The sequence below is a fragment of the Eulemur rufifrons genome, chromosome 19 (assembly GCF_041146395.1).
Source record: "Eulemur rufifrons isolate Redbay chromosome 19, OSU_ERuf_1, whole genome shotgun sequence".
Classification (NCBI taxonomy): domain Eukaryota; kingdom Metazoa; phylum Chordata; class Mammalia; order Primates; family Lemuridae; genus Eulemur; species Eulemur rufifrons.
In genome coordinates, this window is record NC_091001.1 from 108,992,286 (window position 1) to 109,014,338 (window position 22,053).

General features: G+C 42.9%; 1 protein-coding gene across 1 annotated transcript in view; it reads right to left on the minus strand.

The window, feature by feature from the left end:
* Positions 1 to 21,356, minus strand: part of GRHL1 (grainyhead like transcription factor 1) — a 47,946-nt gene extending 26,590 nt beyond the window's left edge. Inside the window, exons 1-8 of the mRNA XM_069494547.1 lie at positions 21,206 to 21,356; positions 17,934 to 18,120; positions 14,971 to 15,041; positions 13,345 to 13,735; positions 12,231 to 12,307; positions 10,649 to 10,805; positions 10,345 to 10,456; positions 9,294 to 9,388 (exon numbers count right to left, since the gene is read on the minus strand). Of these exons, the coding sequence (XP_069350648.1) occupies positions 9,294 to 9,388; positions 10,345 to 10,456; positions 10,649 to 10,805; positions 12,231 to 12,307; positions 13,345 to 13,735; positions 14,971 to 15,041; positions 17,934 to 18,120; positions 21,206 to 21,225 (1,110 nt within the window). The 5' untranslated portion in view covers positions 21,226 to 21,356. The remainder of the gene's footprint in view (positions 1 to 9,293; positions 9,389 to 10,344; positions 10,457 to 10,648; positions 10,806 to 12,230; positions 12,308 to 13,344; positions 13,736 to 14,970; positions 15,042 to 17,933; positions 18,121 to 21,205) is intronic.
* Positions 21,357 to 22,053: the final 697 nt, after the last annotated feature.

The following is a 22,053-nucleotide window of genomic DNA, read 5'->3' on the forward strand; positions in this document are numbered from 1 at the left end:
CTTGATGCTTTAATCACTTTTTTATTCCTCCCAGTGCTTATACGGAGCAGTGCAATGAAAAACTGGCTGAATGAATGAATATGCAGTTAGGGAAGATAACTCTGCAACATGACTCTGTAAGCCAGTTCTTCTACATAGTAGCAGTAGATAAATTATCTTGTGTAGAATTTCCTGGAAGGATGTTAGAAATGAGTGAAATAAACTAGGCCTACAATGAGAGGAAGAAAAAAACTTCAAAGCAGAATGGTGTTTTGCTTTTGCAAATCAGAGTATACACAGCAGGCTTTTGCGAAAGTATCAGCCTAGAGAGCTGGGAGTGTGCTCTGCGTCAATATTATATATTCCCATTTGTGTTATAACGCCCAATTAAAAGTTTCAAATGAGTTCTTTTTTTTTTCTTGAGACAGAGTCTTCCTCCGTCGCCCAGGCTAGACTGCAGTGGCGTCATGATAGTTCAAAGTAACCTCAAACTCCTGGGCTCAAGCAATCAAATGCATTCTAACTGCTGGTAAATATTACAAGAAAAGAACTGTTAGAAGGAAGAAAAGAAAAAAGAAAAGTGATTTAACTATGGAAGATGCTTCAGAAAGCTGGTAACTGAAAAAGTTTTAAGTTCCAAAAATGCATGTATCCTTATTGTTTAGCCTAGAAACATTCACCTTTCCCAGGAGTATCATACAGTGCATAGTCTCTGGCTATCAAAGCGTTTAACTCAAGAGAGACACTGCCAAGCTGTGGTTGAGGCTCTACTCTAAAGACACAGTCAGTAAAAGACTCACAGTAACAGAGGTGACAAAGCCAAAGCCAGGACCCACATCTCCTGACCCCAACCTCAAAGCCCTTTTCTGGAGGCCACACCGCTACAATGACAGACACGAAGTGAAGCAGGAGAAGCACCTAATGGAAACACTGTTTGGTGAAGTACAAACACTTAGGGAAAAGGTGACCCTACACATGGTTCTGAGCAGGTTGTTTTGGGAGCATGAGGCATGAAATTAAAGGTCCCTACATTTCAAACCAAATAGCCAGTCTGTGCCAAACTTCCTAGTTGACTTCACATAAGTCACGAGACTTAGCTGCCGGCGTGGCTCCGTCAGAGACAGCTGCAGCCATCTTGGACATGGTCCCAGCTGCCTCTCGGAACCTTTGTCACTTTAACTCTTTCTAGTATTTAAATTCAGCGTAGCCAAATACAGATTAATATCTATAATGTTCCTAGAATGTAACTGATCTACTAAATTGAATGTAAACTAGAAAAAATTTTCAACTTAATTCTCCTCCAAATCAGTCAAAAAGATTGCTCTAAGAAAGTTTTGTAGAAACCTCCTGACAACCAACACTAAAATGTGAGGTTCAAAATGTAGTTATTCTGACCCCAAGTCCAACAGCACTAATAAAAGCGAACAAAATCACCATTTTTCTAATACATGTATATGAAGTTATACATTCTATCTGAAGCCAGTGGTGTGGGAAACAGTTTAAACTGAGAACTCAAGATCCAACTCTTGGCTAAAGCCTAATTAGCCAGAAATCTTTATTGAACATTATACAGCAGACACTTAATCATGATCAGCATTCCTTCCCCCAAACCAAAACAAACACACACACCAACACTGTTAGCTTAGCTCTGTCTGAGCCCCCGGTTCCCGCTTCTGACTCCATGTGTGTGGGTTTCGTCGATCCATGAAGCCCAAGAAGGTATCAGAGACTGAGTCATAAACTCAGAAGCAGAGCCCAGCTCCACTACCGACTCGTCAGAGAATCCTGGACGTCCCACTTCCTTGCCACTCTAATGATGGGAGGTGACAGAAATATCCCACTGCAGGAGGCTAGCCACAAACAGGAAGACTTCAAGTGACAACCAGCACTGGTGCTATTTCTCAGACTACCAAGTGCCCACCAAGGCAACAGACCTGGGAGGAGGGGGTGGGGAGAACAGGGATGTGGGAAGAGAGAAGCGCTAACTTGAAATCTTCCCACATTGACGTGGGGCGTTTCCCTGAAGAACAACAAGGACGAGTCAGCAGCCTGGCTGTTGCCACACCGCCGCCTTCCCACACCGCCCACACGTGGTCTTGGTTTCTGCCGAGCGCAGGGAGCCAGGGGAAAAGTCATGGAGATAAAAGCGAGGCAGAGAAAAGAATGATCTGGAAGTACCTGCATGCTCTCTTCCCTCCGTCAGATCCTGTAAGCAGGACCTGCTGAACCCAAGGACACTTGGCAGATGAAGTGATTTGGCACCTGTTGTCCCAAATAAGTAGAATGTTTACTCTGAAATATGCAGAACTGGGTGCAGGTGCGACACAAGGCAAACACGGACCACATTCCACCATCACTAGGTCCAGAACAGGACAAGTAGGCCTGTGGGTCAGAAATGGGAGACCTGGCAGGCAGCTGACTTCCAACCAAAAGTTCTAATTACAAGGTATTTTCCCCTTAAAAGGAAAAGCTAAAGAAAAAGTCCCTAAATTAATGCAGAGCGTTCACTGTGTTTACTCAAGGCCTGGGAGCCCTGCAGGCGGAAGAGCCGCCTGGGAGAGACCTGAACCCCAAGGCCCCGGGCTGCCTTGAAATCGCTATGCCGATTTACCCAACAGCCCTACCGCCGTCAGGCCAGAGTCAAAGCTCTCCGCTTGTTTCTAGGCAGCAAAACTGGTAGAAATGACACACTTAGAAAGCCACCGTAGATGGAATTTCCAGGAAGGACCGAGGAGAGGGAGGATTAGGGTGACAAGCTGTCAAAGAAGAAAGTTCTCTAGAGGAGCTCAATGTTTCTTGACAGTGGCAAAGTGGAGGAAGGGGGAAAATTTGACCAAAAAAAAAAAAAAAAGAAAGAAAAAGAAAAGAAAAGAAAAGAAAAACGAATTCAAATGACGGCACAGACAGAGTCTACGTAGTCATGGGTGCTTGAAACCCGTTTCACAAGACGCGAGTTTCACTACCAAACTAAAGCTTTCTTCAGCTGCCAAGCGCGTCCCTGTCCAATCAGAGACAGCTCACGCCTGGCCCTTACCCTCGGGCATGTGCCGTGATAAATGCGCGCTATTGTTACCTGTGTGTTCTAAAGTTCCACCATGACTCAATGTATTTTATTTTACATCCGCACAGACGCTTCAGAGTATACTCCTTGAAATGCTTTTGAGCAAAAGTCCAACAGACTTAGCTTAAAAAAAAAAAAAAAAAGAGGACGTTTCAGGGAGAAATCTTCCTCACGATCATACCCAGAACAGCTTCTTCAAAGCAAGAACTTGTTCCATATCACCTAATGAAAGGCATTCTCCACAAATTTCCAATCGAGAAAATTTTCTTGTTATTTCCAACACTGATTGAATTACAACTTAAAGACTATTCATTCCTTATAAAGGAATATGACTATCTCTATGGTACAAAAAAAATTTTATTTATTTTAATAAATACGTATTTTCAAACCTCATAAAAGAAAACCCCTGGAGTCGAATGACTCTCCATTTGGAAGCCTCCACAACCACCTTGAGTTTTCTCTGGGGTCTAAGGACAGAAGCACACAGATAATCTGGTTCACCCGAGCCAGTGTTGGGAACCGCCTAGACTCGAAGAGTCTCTCATCCTTTGTTTTAAAAGTAACAGTGCTTCCTGATGTCTTTCTCTATTGAGGCCAGGGAGTACACACTTATAGTTTTAAATCTCCTGCCTTCATTTAATTGCGATTGCAAGTAAGATACTTGACTCACTTCTCTCCTCCCTCCTATTCACACTGGAAATTTAAAGTTGTGAAACAAACCAAACCTGTCCCTGCTTAATGGAACCAAACACGGCAACACCTTATTTTAATGGCACACTTGACTGATGCTTCACCAGAATGGAATCCCTATAAATGCAAGCAATATGTTCAGTCCAAACAAATTAAAAATTACTCTCACAACGAATTCCAAATATTATGCTTAGACAAAACAACAAACTGTTATTAAACCCATAAACCTGCATCCCACAAGCACACACAAAAAGTCTTAAGTTCAAGTTGCCAGAAAGGTTCCACCCCTCTTTTACAGAGTGAACTCTGCGAGCCTTGATAATCCTCGCCAGGAACTCCACGGGCTTTTGCTGAGACAAGGAGACAAAGGGGACAGATACCAAAGCTCCATCCACTCGGCTCCCTCACGGTAAAGCTCCTAGTTACTCCATCTGGGCTCCAAATTCCATTTTAATCCTCTTTCCTTCGTAATACGAGCCTTCCATGACATGAACCATTTGGCTCTTAGGGACAACCCTTGCGAGTGCCTTGGAATGCCTTCGTATAGCTGACAGATGATAATAAAAAGTCAATGCACAGTTGTCTTATTTGACAGGGTTTCCCAGGGAGCAGGAGGGTCTGATTCTGTGCTCTCTCTGACCACCCCTGCCACCACGGAACCGGGAAGAGACAAGTGTGCGGAAACTGGCTCTGTCACGGCCAGAGATAAGCTCACGCCACCAAGAAAGGGATGCAGTTCCATCTGCCCGTAAGCGACACCATCACAAACTGGGCCGAAGAGCTTCCCTCTGAAGGTGCGATAAAGACTTACAAAAAGCCACCAGCTCCCACAGCGGCACTGCAGGAGAAATGCCCACATCTCCAGGGCGTTTTAAGCCACGGAACACACAGTACAGTAAAACAAAATCAGACCCATGTCTAAGGACCTCTCTGCCGCTACTCCTCCAGAGGGTGCTGGCACTCGTTTGACAGGAAGCTCTTTGCCATTAATATTTTGAAAATGAAATGTGTGAATGGCAGCTGCAACAAAAGCTACCTTAGATACAAGGATTTAGATGTTACCACTAGAAAAAACCCATCAGCTAGGTATTTTGTCTCCTGGGATTCACGGCATCCTTTAGAAGTCTGCTTCCTATTCACGACGGTCACACCTACACAGAGATAGCCAAAGAACTCGTGAGCTTTGCTTCGACCACAGCAGTTTTCCTACTTGCCATGCTAGCTGTAGTATATACGGTCCAATTAGCTCTACCAAAGATGTTCCCATCCCACCAACAGACGTTCCTTCCTCTCGTGTCCCAGATTACCTGCTCCCTCCGAGTCGACTGCCTGATTCTCACTGGACTCCAACACGGCTGCTTTTTCGGTTTATTATTCCCACTCCTCTGTATTTCGACATTACTCATCCAACAGGCAAAGTAAATTATTTCTTACTAGAAAAAGGGCTCTTCTACTGGAAGAATCTGTATTAGTGAGTCCATAACGTTGCTCTGTGAATAAGAATTCTTATGCTTTTAAATAATCTCCCCTGTCAAGACCACTTCCTACCCACTTCGCGGTCTAGACTCTGGCCTCTTCAGAAAAGGCCTCGTTCTGACGACGAGCAGCAAACACAAAACCATCTGGAGGACGCAGCGCTGCTCTCCGGACACTGAGCAGCGGCGGGGCCTCACTGAGTGAGCACAGGTGAGGCCCCTGAGCACAGTGCCTACTACGTAGCAGGCACTCAGAGCAGTTAATTCTCTCTCTCTCTCTCTCTAACTTCTTTTTCTTCTATTTATTTTAGATCTTCAGGCTTTGAGAGGTCCTTACTTCATATCACTAACTGAATCTCAGTGTTGTCGTAAACTCTTAAGGTTTACAACCCAAGCAAGAAATTAAACTCTGGGCCAAGAGGTGCAGCCTATTCAGGATGACTCACTTGGTTTAGAAAATACTGAAACTTGCAGAACAGAGAGCCCCACTTTATAAATTGTTTGTGTCCCCAAAGTTCATTTGCAAAGTGGTATAAACACATTTTTCCGTGGAAATCATGATGTCATATTTAGGATCTCAGGCCCACAAAAGCCCATGTAACTCACAATCTACCTGAACTCCAGTACTAGTGTTAGTAGCCTGGATCCAGCACAGTGCCTTGAACACACTGGCACTCAGGTGTTGGTTGGATAAAGGTCTGAATTTCTGCAGAAATGCACAGCTGGCCCTAGAGAAAACGCTGACAGGGCTGAGTGTGCGTCTACCTTGCTGCCACCCTGCTGTGTGCACCCCGGCCCCTGTCTCCTGGTCCTCTCTTCTCCAGGTGACCAGTGCCCTCATGTCCTGCCCTACAAATTCTAAACTTCTGCACCTTAGCAGAGCTCCATCTTTCACTGCTTCAAAGGCAATTGCTCTTCTCCCTGCCAAAATTACCTCAAGCAGCTGACCTCAGCTGTGCATCAGGAGGGAGGAAATCTGATTCAGTTATTTCACAATGAAACATGAATGGCTGATGAACTTTAACCTGTCCAGATGCTTCTGACTCTTTAAAAGACACCTAACTACCCAACCTCTCCAATTTTATGAGAGGAAAATAAAAGGAACAAAATAGGTCTACGTAGTAGATAGATCGGTGCCCCCTGGGGGACAGTTTCTAAGATATTTCTGCTTTTCATAGCAAATTCCTTCTCCTTCATCGCTTTGGAAACAAATGATTTTTCACAAGTTCCATAACTTTTTTTTTTTTGAGATAGGGTCTTGCTCTGGGTCCCAGGCTAGAGTGCCATGGCACAATCATCGCTCATTACAACCCCAAACTCCTGTGCTCAAGTGATCCTCCCATCTCAGCCTCCTGACTAGCTGGGACCATAGGGACACACCACCACACCTGGCTAATTTTTTTATTTTTTGTAGAGACAAGGTCTTGCTATGTTGTCCAGGCTGGTCTCAAATTCCTGACCTCAAGCGATCCTCCCACCTTGGACTTCCAAAGTGCTGGGATTACAGGTGTGAGCCACCGCGACCGGCCAGGTTCTACAACTTCTTAAAGTTCCCGTGGCGATGGCAGGCATATGTTTATGCTGATGACCAGGGTGTGCACGGGGGCGTATGAGATGAGTCCTAGCCTGGGAAGTGTTTTTCCCAGAGTGGAATACAATCCAAGACCTTTAGGGTTCAACCTAATATGTCCTCAATATAGTGTCACCTCCAAAGAGAAAAGCAGAAGCTACTGGTAAAAGTCAGATGTTGACACCGGGCCAGAGTTCTGGCTTCACTCATCCTGGCCTGGCCAAAAGGGTAAACATTAAAAAGGGGAGCAGGGAGAAATGCCACATGGCTCCAGTAGACCCCTATGACTATGGAGGAAAAGGAACTGGGATTAAGAATCAACAAATGTCCCATAAATATTTCTAACATCATGTGCCAATTATAAATTTAAAAATTAAAAAAAATCAACAAATGTATCCTAAATGAGAACAGAAAAGTGGGCAAGGACAGTAGATATTTTCAGAAAAAAGTATTTTAAAAAGAAACCAATTATACAGGATTCTGCATGTACACTTGTTCACTCTAGCTGCCCTGAGGCATTAATTACTCTAAGTACAAAAACAGAAAACATCAACTTGGCCAGGGAAAGCAAAAAATCTAGATACTTAATTGCAACACACACTTGAAGCTGATGCCTGATATCAGCTTCAAAAGGCGGCAGCCTCATTAAGAAAGGGCCCAGCACCCTTCTGGGAGCAGGCGAAGGCTCAGAATCACATCAGTGCTGGGGGTCTGGAAGAGGAAATGAAACTGAATTTACCTACATCAATTAGCGACGCTATTAAGCCTACTTAAGACGCTCCTCCAACAACATTTCTCTCCACGACAAGCATGCTGCAGGCCTCCGGAATGAAGCCTGCCATTATCCCTGCCGTCATCCGGGCTTTCCCACTGCCGCCCTGCCGTGACACATCACACACACCACGCACCCTGCCCACACGCAGGGCCTTTCAGCCAACATCTCCGAGCCTCTGACAAGTGCCTATTAATGCTGACAACACCCCAACAAAGGAACCAGTTGGCCACTAGAGCTTTTTACATTTTCTAGGGGGAGCGAGGGGGAAAAGCTGAGCCAGTGAACTGAGGGGCTGATCAAGGTCACAAACAAGTCAAAAACGCGAAATCAGGCCTGTGCGCCCTTCATCGCCACCGCCTCATTTCTCAGCTAGTCCCCGGGGGCAGCCAGGAAGTCTTGCTCCCATTTGCTTTAAGAACAGAAGCATCTGAGGAGCACAGGACCAACTCTTCCTATAGGCTGTTCTTAGTACCAGTGCACCGAGTCCTACTGGGATATTTAATTTTAAAATAACTGTCATAGTAATTATATAAGATGGAAAGTTTATCATTCCACAGGTAGCTCCCCAGCAGTGAATTCACTGCTTAACCAAACTCGGGACAAAGCAGCCTGCTGATGCCGTGTGCCGCGGTGACCAGCAGGAAAACCCGCCTGCAGTTACAATCACTCAAGACTCCTCACAGGCCGGTGGGCCCAACCGACTACATCCTGCAGTCTTAAAGACACACTTTTGCCTTGGACACGATGACCACAACAAGAAAACAAAACAAATACAATACAAGCTTAACATGACTCTCAAGAACTCAGTCATATGATTTTTAAAAGCAATCTCGGGCAGTCTAAGATGAAACTCTAACGCTCAGCACCTACCTAATACGGTGTCTTATTCCGTAAGTTACTAAAATTCTTGTTGAATACATAAAAGAAAAAATAAAAAGTAGAGTCTGAAAAAGGATAGAATGTGGAACATCACTGTGTATCGGGTCCTTGAGAGAACAGTACCCCTAATATTGTGACAAAAACTAAAGATCAACCTTATTTTAACAACTGTCCAAAAAATAACTTGTTTCTATTGTGTTCCTTGAGCTCCCAATTTTTAAAGCCATCCAAAGAAAGGAATAAATAGCAGAATTTTAATAATTTGGTGAACAGAGCAATTATACTAAAAGGGAAGTATGCTGTGGGAGGCAGAAAGGACTTAGAGGGCACTAAAATCTCCAATTAGAATTACCCAAATGACCATCTGAATTGGAGGCAATTCCTCAATTGTAAAAGCCCAAGATAGGAGAATTTGGCACTGAGTTGCAGTCACAAGGTAACCATAAGAAAGAGAGTATTGCTAATGGTAACTTGTATTTGAGAGCCTTTTTCGAAGAAGCTCCAACAGTTTGATAGGAACGTTTTCACTCATCCTTGCATCATCCTAGAACTGAGGGAGGAGGCAGGTATTAACTCCACTTTGCAAACGAGGAAATGAAGCGAATGAGGAGTGAGACTCAAGGTTAAGCACTGAGGAGCCGCACAGCCCAGCTCCATCCTGAAGTGTGCAGGTGGATTCCACGTGTTGAAGTACACCAACAAAAATGATCTGTTCTGGAGGAGGCTACGAAGGGGGAAAGGGTAGTTTCATAACATCCAAGAATGAAAACACATTAAACCATCATTAAGAAATCAGCTGTCCAATAATTAGGCTCCTCCCACGTCTCCAACAGCTGGAGACACAGAACCGGCTCCATCACCTACCTTTGCTTCATCGTTAATGTCCCAGGTGAAGGAAATGGCGTTATAAGCGATCTCCTCAATGTTGCTGATGGTGTTGAAGCTTTCTTTATAGTCAGCTATAGGAAGTGATGAAAAAGAAAAAGAAATTCAGGATTTTTAGTTTCAACATGAGATTACAGCAGCTCAAAGTAAGATTCCAGTTTTGTTTTCACCACCTCTGGACAATTTAAATTGATATTTTGTTGCATTAAAAGAAGTTCAAAAAGTAAAAGAATCACAGAATTTTTGTAATAAAGGCAAGCTTAGATATATTTAATTCAATTCCATTATATCAAAATTAAGAAATTTAGGTCTAAAAAGTTTAAATAATGGTCCCAAGGTCACAAAAGTAGCCTGCAGAACCAAGATTAGAACTCAGTTTTAATTCTTCTGAAAAGAGAACATGAGCATTACAAAAGGTAAAGAAAAAAAGTAACATTGACATTAACAGCCATCTGTGATACAGACAATGGTTTTATATGAAAACCATATAAACAACAAGAATAGACATAAAGCTACTTCAGTGACTACAGATTTGCTTGGGTTTGCTGTTATACCCCAAGTGGTGCATCCCTGGGTTTATTCGCAGATGTAAGAAACTAGAAATACCGTTCAGCAGATGACTAGGGAAGACTGTTAGGCAACTGCACATCAGCAGCATTTTCTTTTACTTATTTGTTTTTGTCTCCATCGTATCATCATCACCAAATAATAATCAGAATCTCTTACACAAGACATTACCCTCCAAAAAAATGGCCCATTGAAAAGTGGGGACACTGTCACGTTAGCTGGCCATACGGCTTCTTGCCCCAGCCTCCTATGAGAAGCCACTGCCTGGGCACATGTCCTGTGAAGGAAGTCGGGGTGAGAGCACTGGTTCCAGGAGGCCAAGGACAGTGTTTGGAACAGATTAGTGGCTGGCATAAAAATTCAAATGCTTTTGGCAGGAAGTTGATCACTGCCAAAAATAACTGGATTTAGAAAACTGGATGCTTGCACCTCTGGGAACAGAAGCAGGCTCCTGGCGGCTTACCGATGTCAATGCACCTTTGTTTGGCCGTGTGCTGGCGGGAGTGCCAGTACTTCCAATGCCTTAACTGATCTTCTCTGCTTTTGTCTTCAGCAAAAACCACCATGATCACACTCTGTGAGAGAGAATGTATTGCAATGTAAAGATATTACAGGGTGAGTATCTTTTGGAAAATTTATTTAGTATTATCGTTCACAAATAAGGCTTAAAACTGTAATTTCAGGCCTTCATTCAGATCTACTTCAGGCCTGGAAATATTAGGCTCGAACTAGCCTTCCTAGAGAACAGAATTCAGAGCACAACTTACTCGGACTTTGCTGATGGGGTGATGGATTCCTTCATTGCTGCTCACCTCCTTCAAGGTGACAGGATAGAACTGGCCTTTGTTCAGGTATGTCATAGTGCTATCTCCAGGCTTCTGTCGAAGTGATTTTGAAGCTTCTAGGGTATATTCAAAGTTGTTCCTAAAGGACAAAAAAAGTCATACATCTCTGATCCACTTTATTGGAAGGTTCCTATCTACATACTTTAACACAATCTGGAAATGCTTCAGTGTGGATGTACTGAGATAGCAGACTGCCAGGAAACATCCAACTGACCACACCATATTATAACTAGCATTTGCTACTTTTTCATGATAAATGAAATCTGAAACAAAAGTCTTACCAACTATAAATCCTGAAATCTCTCATGTGTGACTACAAATTGCCAACTAGAATTTCTACAATGTGATGGATACTAACAATTAGATGTTTTGGGGCTAAGGATATTAAAGATACCAATAAATGAAAAGGACTTTGGAAGGAAACCTTCACAAGCTGCCAATCTGTTATTTATCTAGCAGAGCTTGCAAACAGGTGGTTGGCAGTCCTCTAATTAAATTCAATTTGGCCTGCACAACATTTTTTTGTTGTTTTTATTTGTAACTTAAATGTCTTTAGATGGGCACTCCACAATTCTATTACCCATTATCTAATGCTACCACCCATATGTGCCACTAAAGTTATTTAATAACCTTCCTAGGCCAGGGGTCAGCAAATTACATCTATTTTTTGTAAATAGATCTTTTATTAGCATACAGCCACACCATTTCTTTATGTATTATTTATGGCTGCTTTTGCACTACAAAAGCAAAGCTGGGTAGTTGCAAAAACATACAGAGGCTGTATGGCCCACCAAGCCTAAAGGAGTTACCATCTGACCCTTTGCAGAAAACTGTGTGCTGACCCCTATCCTAAACCCTAAAGGCATTTCAGTTTGTGACTCATGGACCTTGAGGCAGGTCTATAATTCCCATAAAATCCTAGAATTTAAAAATAAAATTTCTACAGCAAAATAGAACACGTAAAAAACCACACAAGGCAAAAATTATAAAATGAAACCCTAGACTTTTTAAAAATCTGAAGGAGTTCCAATTAAATTGGAAAAATACTAATATTCCCAGAGATACAATTTTGTGAGGCTAAAAAGTAGTTGTCAAGTCAGAAAAAACACGACTTTATTTTATCATTAGTGAGGCTAATAAAAATATAAAAGCCTTTATTCATTTGACCTTACTCCTAAATTCTCACCTAATTATACAGTTTTGGAAACAGAAAGGACCTCAGAGACCTAACTTAATCCCCTATACCCCTGTTAAACTCCACTCCACTACCATCGCAGAAAGAAACCAAAGGAAAGCAAAAGCACCAACACCAAGAATTAAGGAGACTTGAAACAAAGTTCAAAATTGAATGCCCTGAAGCAGATGTCCTCTACCCAAGATATTACCACAGTAAACATAGCAAGATAAAAGTGAAAGCCCGCTAAAGCCACCTCTGATTTATCAATATCAAATTAACAAAAGAGGAGTAAGTCATAAAAGCTGCGAATTAAAAGGCAACTATTACCCAGAAACACTGTCAAAAACATAGTCCTCTGAATTCATGCCAGGCATCCGCAGACTGAGATCCGAGGGGAAGAAAACCTGAAATATCAACGTAGTGAGCCACAACTATGTAACTGGTTACCATCGTTACTACAGACCAAGGTCTGGTACAGCACGAATAGATGTGGCATACAGCAACCCACTACCCATTCAATATTCATTTTCAAATAAAAAGTTTCAATCTACAAAAATTTTCTAAAATTAACAAAAAGAAAACTAAAAAAAGGAACTATCCACTTATATATACCACTCAAGTAAATCAGGACAACCTATGTAGGTGCACCCACCAAGTGCTTGGGACTCACTACCCCCCTTTTCCATCTTTCTCACGTATCCCAATTCTGTTCAAACTCCACAATCTACAACCAAAATTTCATGACTTTTTGGAGTCACCCTATCATTGTACCAAGTTAAGATACAGTATCAAGTTCACACCATGGCTGGATGGATTGGGTGCATTTTCTCAGGAAAGGCTACTATTCTACTTCTAAGCAGAGATAAATGCTCTTCTCCCCCACTGAGACATTAAACCCGGTTCAAAGACCTTCAGCCCCTAACTTTTATCTGAGTGAGGTACTCCTCATCATAAAACCTTCAGAACTATTTGGAATTAATTTGTAAATTTCATATACTTTTTGTGGTCTACCCATCTCCCTGACTATACTGTCAACCAAGAAGCACCAAAGACACAATAAATCGTTTTATATTAAGACCAGTTGCAGGGGAGCTTGCTTTGGTCTAGGACAAATGCTGAAAATGTGACTCCATCTGTTGTCAATGGAAGATTATGTGCAGGGTTCTCTTTCTCTTTATCCTGCAAATCACTTAGCTGAAATCATAGTTGTTAACTCAGCTGCTGGTAAGATTAGCCATGTGCCCTTCATAATAATTTCTGGTTTTATAGATTTAGTTTACAAATTATACCCATGGGCCTTTTCTCTTAAAAAAAAAAAATCTTTTATTCCTAATCCATTCACTTGAGGCTGAGTTTCAAGCTTACATAACAAGGAAAAGGTGAAACCCAATACTTATACAAACACACAGCCGTCTGGGGAAGATGTTTTTGTTTCCTGTACCTCCTGAACGCCTTCCTTGAAGGTCTCTGAGAAAGTCGAGTCTGGAGTCCGCCGTTGGGCATTTGGGGGTTGAGCACCAGAGCTGAACTGGTCAGTACTAAGGTTCCGGTCGAAAACTACCACACGCTCGGTGGGCTCGGGGTGGTAGACTGCTGGAGGGATGCCCACAGCAAAGCCATGTGGCTGGCTTTCGGTCTTGATGGAGTGGGTAGGCATCGTTGCTATGGAGACCGTGACTGTGGTATCAGGAGCTGTGAGGTGGCCTCGCTTATCAATGCCCAGCTGGTTGCCGTGGGGCAGGACAATGTTAAATGGCACATTCTTCAGTACTTGTACTCTGTTTTCTCCAGCAGAAATGAGGGGCTGCTCCGTCACTATTGGTATGCTATTTCTTAAAGAAAAAAAGAAAACCTGTATTTTCAAACTTGATGCTGACAGAGTTCTTTGACAATTTTTATTTCTTTTATTAATTTTTATTTTGGCATTGGGCGGTTGGGTCCTATGCAATATTACACTTGGTAGAAGGCCAACTAAACAGAAAACAGTACAACCTCCCATGACTAGAGAAAGAAAAAAAGACTTTACAGCTACAGATCAAGTAAAATCCAAAAGTAATAAGGAAAATTTCATTGGAAATACTGAGGACTCAGAGCTCTCCTCTAATAAGCTTGATTTTCAATAATCTTTTTAAAAATTACCATATTTTAACTAGAAGCCTGAAGCTACAAACATGATCTGATCAGTTCGGGTTAAAGTGCAGAGTCAGACTGCCGTGGCTCAAATTCTGTCACCCTGAGCAAAGTCACTTCATCTCTTAGCAACCAAATCCTCATCTGTAATATGGGGATAACAGCAGTGTCTGTCCTTACAAGGTTGAAATGAGATGATACGCTAAACTGTGTATAATAATGCCTGACACAGTGTTCAAGAACTATGAAATGTTATTACGTGGCCACCACTTTTCCTAATACCTATGCTACTTGGCTTTCTCTTTCACCAAAAGAAAACCTATTATTACATTGTACAGTAGATATATCTGCATAAAATTAATTTTGGTTTAATAAATATTCTGGGCTATTTAAGCAGGTTATCTTTTAAAAAAAAACTTTTTCATGGCTATAAAGTCAAGCCTTAATTAAATTTTCCAAAAATTTTACCCCAAAATATTTCAAAAATAATTTCAACAGGAGTTTGAATACAATGTAACTTATTTCATTAAGTTCTACTCAGGCAGTTATTCAAGAGTCATTGGTATTTAATATTTTTAATGGACCCCCCAACACTGCCACAACTTCCTTAAGAGGACCTCGAGGAAAAATGAGCAACATTTAAGTTATTACTAAAAACATCCCTTTGGAGGAGGAGGAAGTTAGTGCTTTCAGTCTTTTTAGAAAAGGCAACTATTAATACTATGCCCAAAGAAACAGGTAATGTCTCAGAGTGACAGAATCAAATCAGAGTAACACAGGGAAATCACTGATAAAATGTGAATTTAGATATTAAGAGTCCAACTTTCCTATCTCTTCCTCTAGTGTTTGTTCATTTAAAGAAACTCCCATTTTATTTTTACAGAAATATGTCATTTTTCAAGTGTACTAGTTTATGTCGTTATAAATTAAACATTACCTTTTGCTGTGATCTGGCTCTGGGTGCTCAACATCTGGCTTTGCTGTTGAAGACCTTCTCTCTCTGGGAACCTTACGTATTAACACACATGAAAAGAATTTAGTTCTTATCTAACGAAGTATACTTCACCCAAAGATATAGCCTTTTATTTTTCAGTAAACTTGATCATTCATTTATCTACTGGTTTCCTACCAAACACTGGGCTCCAGGGACACACAAAGAATAAGACAATGTCTGCCCTCAAGGAGCTTACAATCTGCTCAGCAATCTGGTTGATATGTAAAAAGCGACTGAGTTGTCAAATAAACTCAGAGCATCACAAATTAACTTTGTCATTGGAGTCTGGGTTTCATCTCTTAAAAGAAATACCTCTGCCCTGGTTTTACCCATTTACCTACAAAGTATAACAGAGAAGGAGCCGCTGAAAACACAACTGAGCTCTTCCAACTTGCTCGCTTCTCTTTCCTACTACTCTCCTTTCAGATCAGATGCAAAAACAAAAGCAACAGCCATGTTAACAGTTTATTTCTTCCAAGATCCAAATGCTGGCTTCATGTGATAAATGTCTTCAGATCCTTTGGGATTCATACGTCCATTATCCAAAGGTCAAATCTAACTAAGTTTGTTCTATTTCTTTTTTGATTCTTCTTTTCTTTGCAAGGGAAGTGAAAAGTAGACGAACATTAGCAAATGTCCTGTAGACATCAGCCAAACTGAGACTTAACCCCCACATGCACTCCAAAATGGCTAAGATACTTAAAAATGGTTTTCAATGTGAGACTTCTATTCCTACACTCCTGTTCCACCACTAAAGACAAAATAAATTGTTTCATGTATTAGCAATGTACTTTTAAAGCTTTACCAAAGTTATTATGTAATAATGACTAATGCTTACAACCAAAGAACTGAAACAAATAATTCAGTTCATTTAAAAAAGAAAATATATTTACATTTATCACAAGAAGCCTGACAAATAAGTACTACTAAAATTGTCACCCTTCATGGACAGACATGAGGATTTATCTCCTCTTGCATTGTAAAACACTTTTAGGGCACTTTATTTAAAACACACACACACACACACACACACACAAAACCACTGTAACTAGTTTTATTACATTGGTCTTTCTGGCACTAAACTTGCCAGTTTTCTCCCATTCTCAAAAGTTTCAGTTAAAACTATGTAACTTCGTCCGGGTGAGGTGGCTCACATCTGTAATCCCAGCACTCTGGGAGGCAGAAGCAAGAGGATCACTTGAGCTCAGGAGTTGGAGACCAGCCTGAGCAAAATCAAGATCCTGTCTCCAGAAAAAATAGGAAAATGAGCCAGTGTGATGGCATGTGCTTGCAGGGAGGCTGAGGCAGGAGGATCACTTGAGCCCAGGAGTTTGAGGTGGCTGTGAGCTACAATGATGCCACTGCACTATACCTGGGTCAACAAAGTGAGACTCTGTCTCAAAAAAAAAAAAAAAAAGTAACTTCATAATTAACATCTTAGGAACTTGTAGTTTTTACACTGATTAAGTCAATAAAACAAGCCATAAGAACAAATATACAATAAATTCTACTTCAAAGGAACTCTTCATGGCTGTGCTGCCCAGGCAAGGGTTTCTTCTAGAATCATTAGGTATTACACAAGTTTCTATTCATATTCAAAGGAAAAAAAACCTTTGAATCCCTCAAACACGAGTTGGACATATGGCATCATACCAGGAAATAATTAAATATTTTGCTTAGTTACCACCCCAATTTTGATAATCAAATTCCTCTTTGATTTTTTTTTCTCTGTATTTCTTACATTCAGGGAAAAAACACAGTGCCAAAATGTAATGAAACACAAGCAATTGGTGAATCAGGTAAAGGTATTCAGGAGTTGAGTGTTTTGTTATTTTAAATTTTCTGTGGGTTTGAAAGTTTTCAAAACAAAAATACAGCAAAAATAAGCTGTAAAAAATATATATTATATCCATAAGTAGACACTGTCATTAAGGCGCTTCTGAGAATCTTGAAAAGTTCCTGTCTTTATGAAGGTAGTGATGACAACAAATGGTTATGTAGAATAGTTACAAACAGCAGTGTGACAAAGGCCACCTGGGAAAGCTGTGTTTCGGCTCAGTCTGTTTTAAACAGTATCCCCACAGTCTTAATGGCCATCCCCAAATATCTGCTAGTGGCAGCAGGAAGGATGCCAATGTGAATCCGGAGGCAAAGCAGACCGCCTGCTGTGCTGGAAGCCCAGCTACACACATCCTAGCTGCACGACCTGAGAATGAGAAGTCACACGCGCGCTGGTAACGTGCCGAGCATAATCCAGGCCACCAGTGAGTGGCAGCTCGTATTATTAGGGCAACAATGACAATGTTGAGACAGATCAGTGGTGCCATCTCCAGATAATGAAAACCATGCAGAGATGCACACAGATCATAGATTATATTTCACTAAGACGAATCCAAACCTCTAGAAACAGGCAACAGAATATATCCTGATTTGAGAACTAGAAAGTCCCAGACTAGAGAATATGTTTTTTTCTTTTAATGAATCCTACAATCAAATCACAGGCTCTGTAATATCATTTAAGGGACCGGAAATCAACCTGACAACATAGGAACAACGGTTAGAGCACAGGAAACTCAGCCCCATCCACTGTTCACGGCACTGAGCACCACCTTCAGTAAAATGTTCAAACCCAGTAAGGCACATCTACCCTCTTCATTTATGGCAGCTTCACCTTTCAGATAGAGCCAGAGCAACTGGCTGCTTCACACGTTTCAAAAACAGCCCTTTGATTTTATGATCCTGGATTTTCAGCTTTGAACCACTGTAAGTCAAAGTATTCATTAAACTATTTATAGCCACTACAGAAGCAACTTGTATTACATTCTACCAGCAAATGACTGTTTTATATGCTGCTGAATCAGGTGCCTCTGAGACGGGTAAGGGTGTCACAGAGCAGGCAAACCGACCTTGTAGTAGTCGTAGAGCAGGCCCAGCGCAGCCGCACTGTCTTCATCTCCATTGATGCTCATCATCGCTTTGGTCGCTGCAGTGAGAGGGTTTTCCAGGAAAGATTTCCAGGCCTCATCCTCGCTAGTATAGGAGCGCCGCTGTGGATAAAGTGCTTCGTTCTGAAGAACCAACACTGGCCGTTTGCTTCCGAGAAATTTAAAAAAAAAAAAAAATCATACTTTTCTACTGCAAGGCATACATCATAGCCAATTTTTAAAGAACCTAACAACCAATTTCTTGACATTCCTATAAAATAGACTATTGTTTCATCAATGACCCTAGGAAGTTAGATTAAGACAAAACCAGAAGACAAACCACTTAAATGCAGACCAATGGGTCCCCCAGTAAGATAAAAGGTATTTAGGCAGCCAGGGAACCTACAGTTAACTTATACATGGAACCCAGGATATAGTATTTGGCAAAAGCAAAACAAAACAAAACCACCCCCAAGAAAATGCCAGGCTATTCAACTCTTTACATAAACCAACACAACAACACAGTAAGGCAAAACAGAACAGTTATTCTCTTCAAACACACGATGAGGACTGTACCCTCTTCAGGAGAGTATATAGTAAGATTCATCATGCTGCTACATGTTATTTCCCTCTTTCTCCTGTGGCTGCCATACCTTAAAAAATTTCCTACCTAAAAACAGCGAGGAGGGAGGAGGTGCAGAAAGAGAATGGGATATTTCGTTCAATCCTTGGGGGTATATGAGAAAGATAGAATATTCTACTGATTACCAGGAGATTGAGCATGGAATGTGGCCAAAGGGGACTGTAAATCAATAAAGAAGCATAATTTTCTGGCATGGGAGTTAACTGTTTATCTCAGAGATAAACACTTAAGAATCTACAACAATAAATGAAGCCATTGAGCAAAAAGATTTTTTAAAAAACTAGGTGGGAAATCCTGTTTTTAAAAATCTTTTCTAGCTTTTTACATTGGGCAAGAACTGTTTCATTTTAACACTGTAGTTTGGTGGGAAAAATACAGAAAAATCTACAGCAATCTTAGTGAAGCCTTATAGAAGATTTAATTTAAAAAATTAAAGCAAACATTACTGATTCCAAAAACCTGAAATGTAAATAGTTTCAGTAACTGTTCAGTTGGTACTATTTAATAAGTCAATGAAGTGAAAAAGTGGAACACTGACTCTAGCAAACCAAAGAAGTTTCTTTAAAAGAAGAAAAAATAAATTTTAAATGGTTGGAACTACTTTGAATTAATAACAAGCAAATGTAAGGATCGGTTCTCATTGCAACACACTAATGAAATATGTAAATGGCCTAAAGGTGACCTACCTATTTTAAAAGTGAACATAGAAAGACTGATTATCTTTTTAAGTAATCAACAAAGGTTAGGGTTTGGCCATCACCCAGGCCCTTTAAAAACAGATACAGATTTAGAAAAAGGAGAACATCTTCAAAAAACGGGGGGGAAAATCCAACAATTTAATTTATCCTCAGTCAAAATTATTTCAAAGCCAAAGTTTTTACTCACACCTAGGTGTAAAAGCCTAGCTTACAACTGGTAAGAAAAGAAGTCTTGAGGTGGTATACTATCTTAACACAAAACAAACACAAAATGTTGTTCAAAGCAGATAGTTTAAAAATGGAGATTGTTTATACAAATCTCAAATTTTAAGAAAATAAATGTACAAAGTGGCATTCCCTGAGCCACCAGGACCAGAGTATAACAGCTACTGAACCAGTGGTACCTTGGGGTGACTCACTGGCGTACTGCTAAGCTATTATTAATATGTAATAGCTACTTCCAGAAGACTATGACAGCACTTGGCTCATTCAATTCCCGTAATGCTAGTTTTTCAGCTTCCCTTCTTCTCTCACCCCAACCCAAATTTGTACAAGCAACAGAAAATAAATATTTTTCAAATGGCTTTATGTCTGGGATCACCTCGAAGGTGTTCCATATTTCCAAAGTGTGCCTTAGGCCAAAGTGTTAGCTTTGGAAATTTTCCCTTATCTAAACTATAGGCCAAGAAATAAACACAAAACCAGCTGCCCTTCTTCGTCTACTTCCTCATGACAGTCAGGAAGTAGGCTGTAGTCCCTAAAGGCTGCTTGTTACTTTCAGGTGAGCCTTAAACCTTTCATCAATGACCTCTCAGACTTCTGAAATACAGTTCATGCAATAATTTAACTGCATATTCTACAACCAAGGGTATTTAAGACACTCTATACCTAATACCTAATCTTCTTATCCAGAGAAAGAGCACACTTAAGACGATCCTTAACAAATAATTATGAAACTGGGAGGGGTACTTATCTGCCCTGGATTTACTGACCTGAAATACACTGATTGGCCTGGTGTGATTTTTCTTTCTTTCTTTTTTTTTTTTTAGTAAGGTTTTTTTTTTTTTGGAACAATTTTATATTTAGAAAAACTGCAAACAAAATACAGAAATATCCCTCACCTAAGTTCCCCTAATGTCTTACATCACCACATCTTACACTACCATCTTACATTTGTAAACATACTTTTAAAAATCACAAACTCCGACAGGCATGTTACTTTGTACAGTACTGTCTAGTTTATCGCCCTGATTTCAAAGTTTATCCTCTTTATATTTCTAAGCATTAAAAACACAGTAATCTGTAACTACCATCAACGATGCAGGTGGCAGAATAACTCCTACGGCAGTTTCCCACTCACACAGCCAGCCAGGGAAAAGAAAATGCCAGGACACCGGGGCACTTCAACCTTTCCCTCCCTAAATCTCTCTGTTCTGGAAGTTCTGGCAGGTCTCCGGGTGACGAGGTTGCGCGACAACAGATTACCTGAAGTCTACCTGTCCCGCCAAGGAGTGCGCGTCAAAGAGATCCATTAGACCAAGTGGGCCCAGCGACCCGGGGAGGCGGAGAGGTCCCGTGCGGGGTCCGCCGTGCAAATCTCGCCCGCACCCTGAGGGGCGCGCCCGACCGTAGGAGGAGGAAGAGGAGGGAGGTGGGCTGTCCGGTGTCGAGTTTCCCGAGCCAAGGGTCTCCCCGGAGGCTCCGACCGAACAAAGAGGCGGGAGCGCTGCGGGGCAGAGGCCACAGCGGCGCAGGGGTGACGCCGGCCGCCCCCGCCCGCCCGGCGCCCGCCCGCCCCGCCGGGCCCCGAGCCGGCGCCGCGCTCGCTCGCCGCAGGTGCGGCCGGCCCGGCGGGCAGCGGCGGCCCCTCGGCCGGGCCCGCGGCGCCGGACTCCGCGCCCGCGCTCACTCACTTGTCGTACTCCTGTGTCATCGCGCTCTCGCCGCTGCCGGGCCGCAGAACTGGACTTTCGGGTTGGGACAGTACACCCGATCCGGGGGGAGGCGGCGGGCGGCGGGTCCGGAGCGGCGGCCCCGACGGGTTAGGTTCGCTTTTCTCGCTCTGAGCCGGCTCCGCGCGGGCTGCGCGCACTGGGAGCCGGGCTCGGCTGCCCATTGGCTGGCGGTGCTCGGGCCCGGGGCGGGGCCTCGGAGCAGAGAGGCCGGCCGCGCCGCCTGATTGGCCGACGAGCGGGGCGCCGGGGCAGGGCTGATGGGGCCGAGCCGCGCGGGCGGGGGACTAGCGTGGCTGTGCGGAGCGCGAGCCCGGCTCGCAACCTTAGGCGCCGGCCTGGGGCAGAGGCCCCGCGCTGCGGCGCGCACCTGTCGCCCTCCGGCCCTCCGAGCCTTGGAGCCTCCTTTGCCTCGCGGGCCCCCGGCCCTCGGCGGCTGCGGGTATAGAGCCCCGCGCCCTGCCCGGGCCCTGCCTGCCGCAGGTGCGCTTCTGCCGGGCGGGGGCCCGTGACGCGCGCTCTTCTCGCCCCCGGGTTCGCGCCGCCGGTCACGCCCCGAGTCCCGCGGCTTTCTCCCGAGAAATGTCTCCAAATTTCCCTTTCTCCTTGCGCCCCTCAGTGTCTGGTTAGAATTTCCTGCTCATCCCTCGCGCTGTCCACTCTGTGACAGGCACTGGACATCTGCCGCAGCCTCCCAACCCCGCCGCACTGTGCGGTGGTCGCACCGCCTCGCGGAGCCGCCTTCTCCTCAAGCGCCCCCCTCCCAGCCACGCAGGCCCCAAGGGGGCTGAGCCCTCCGAAGCCACCAG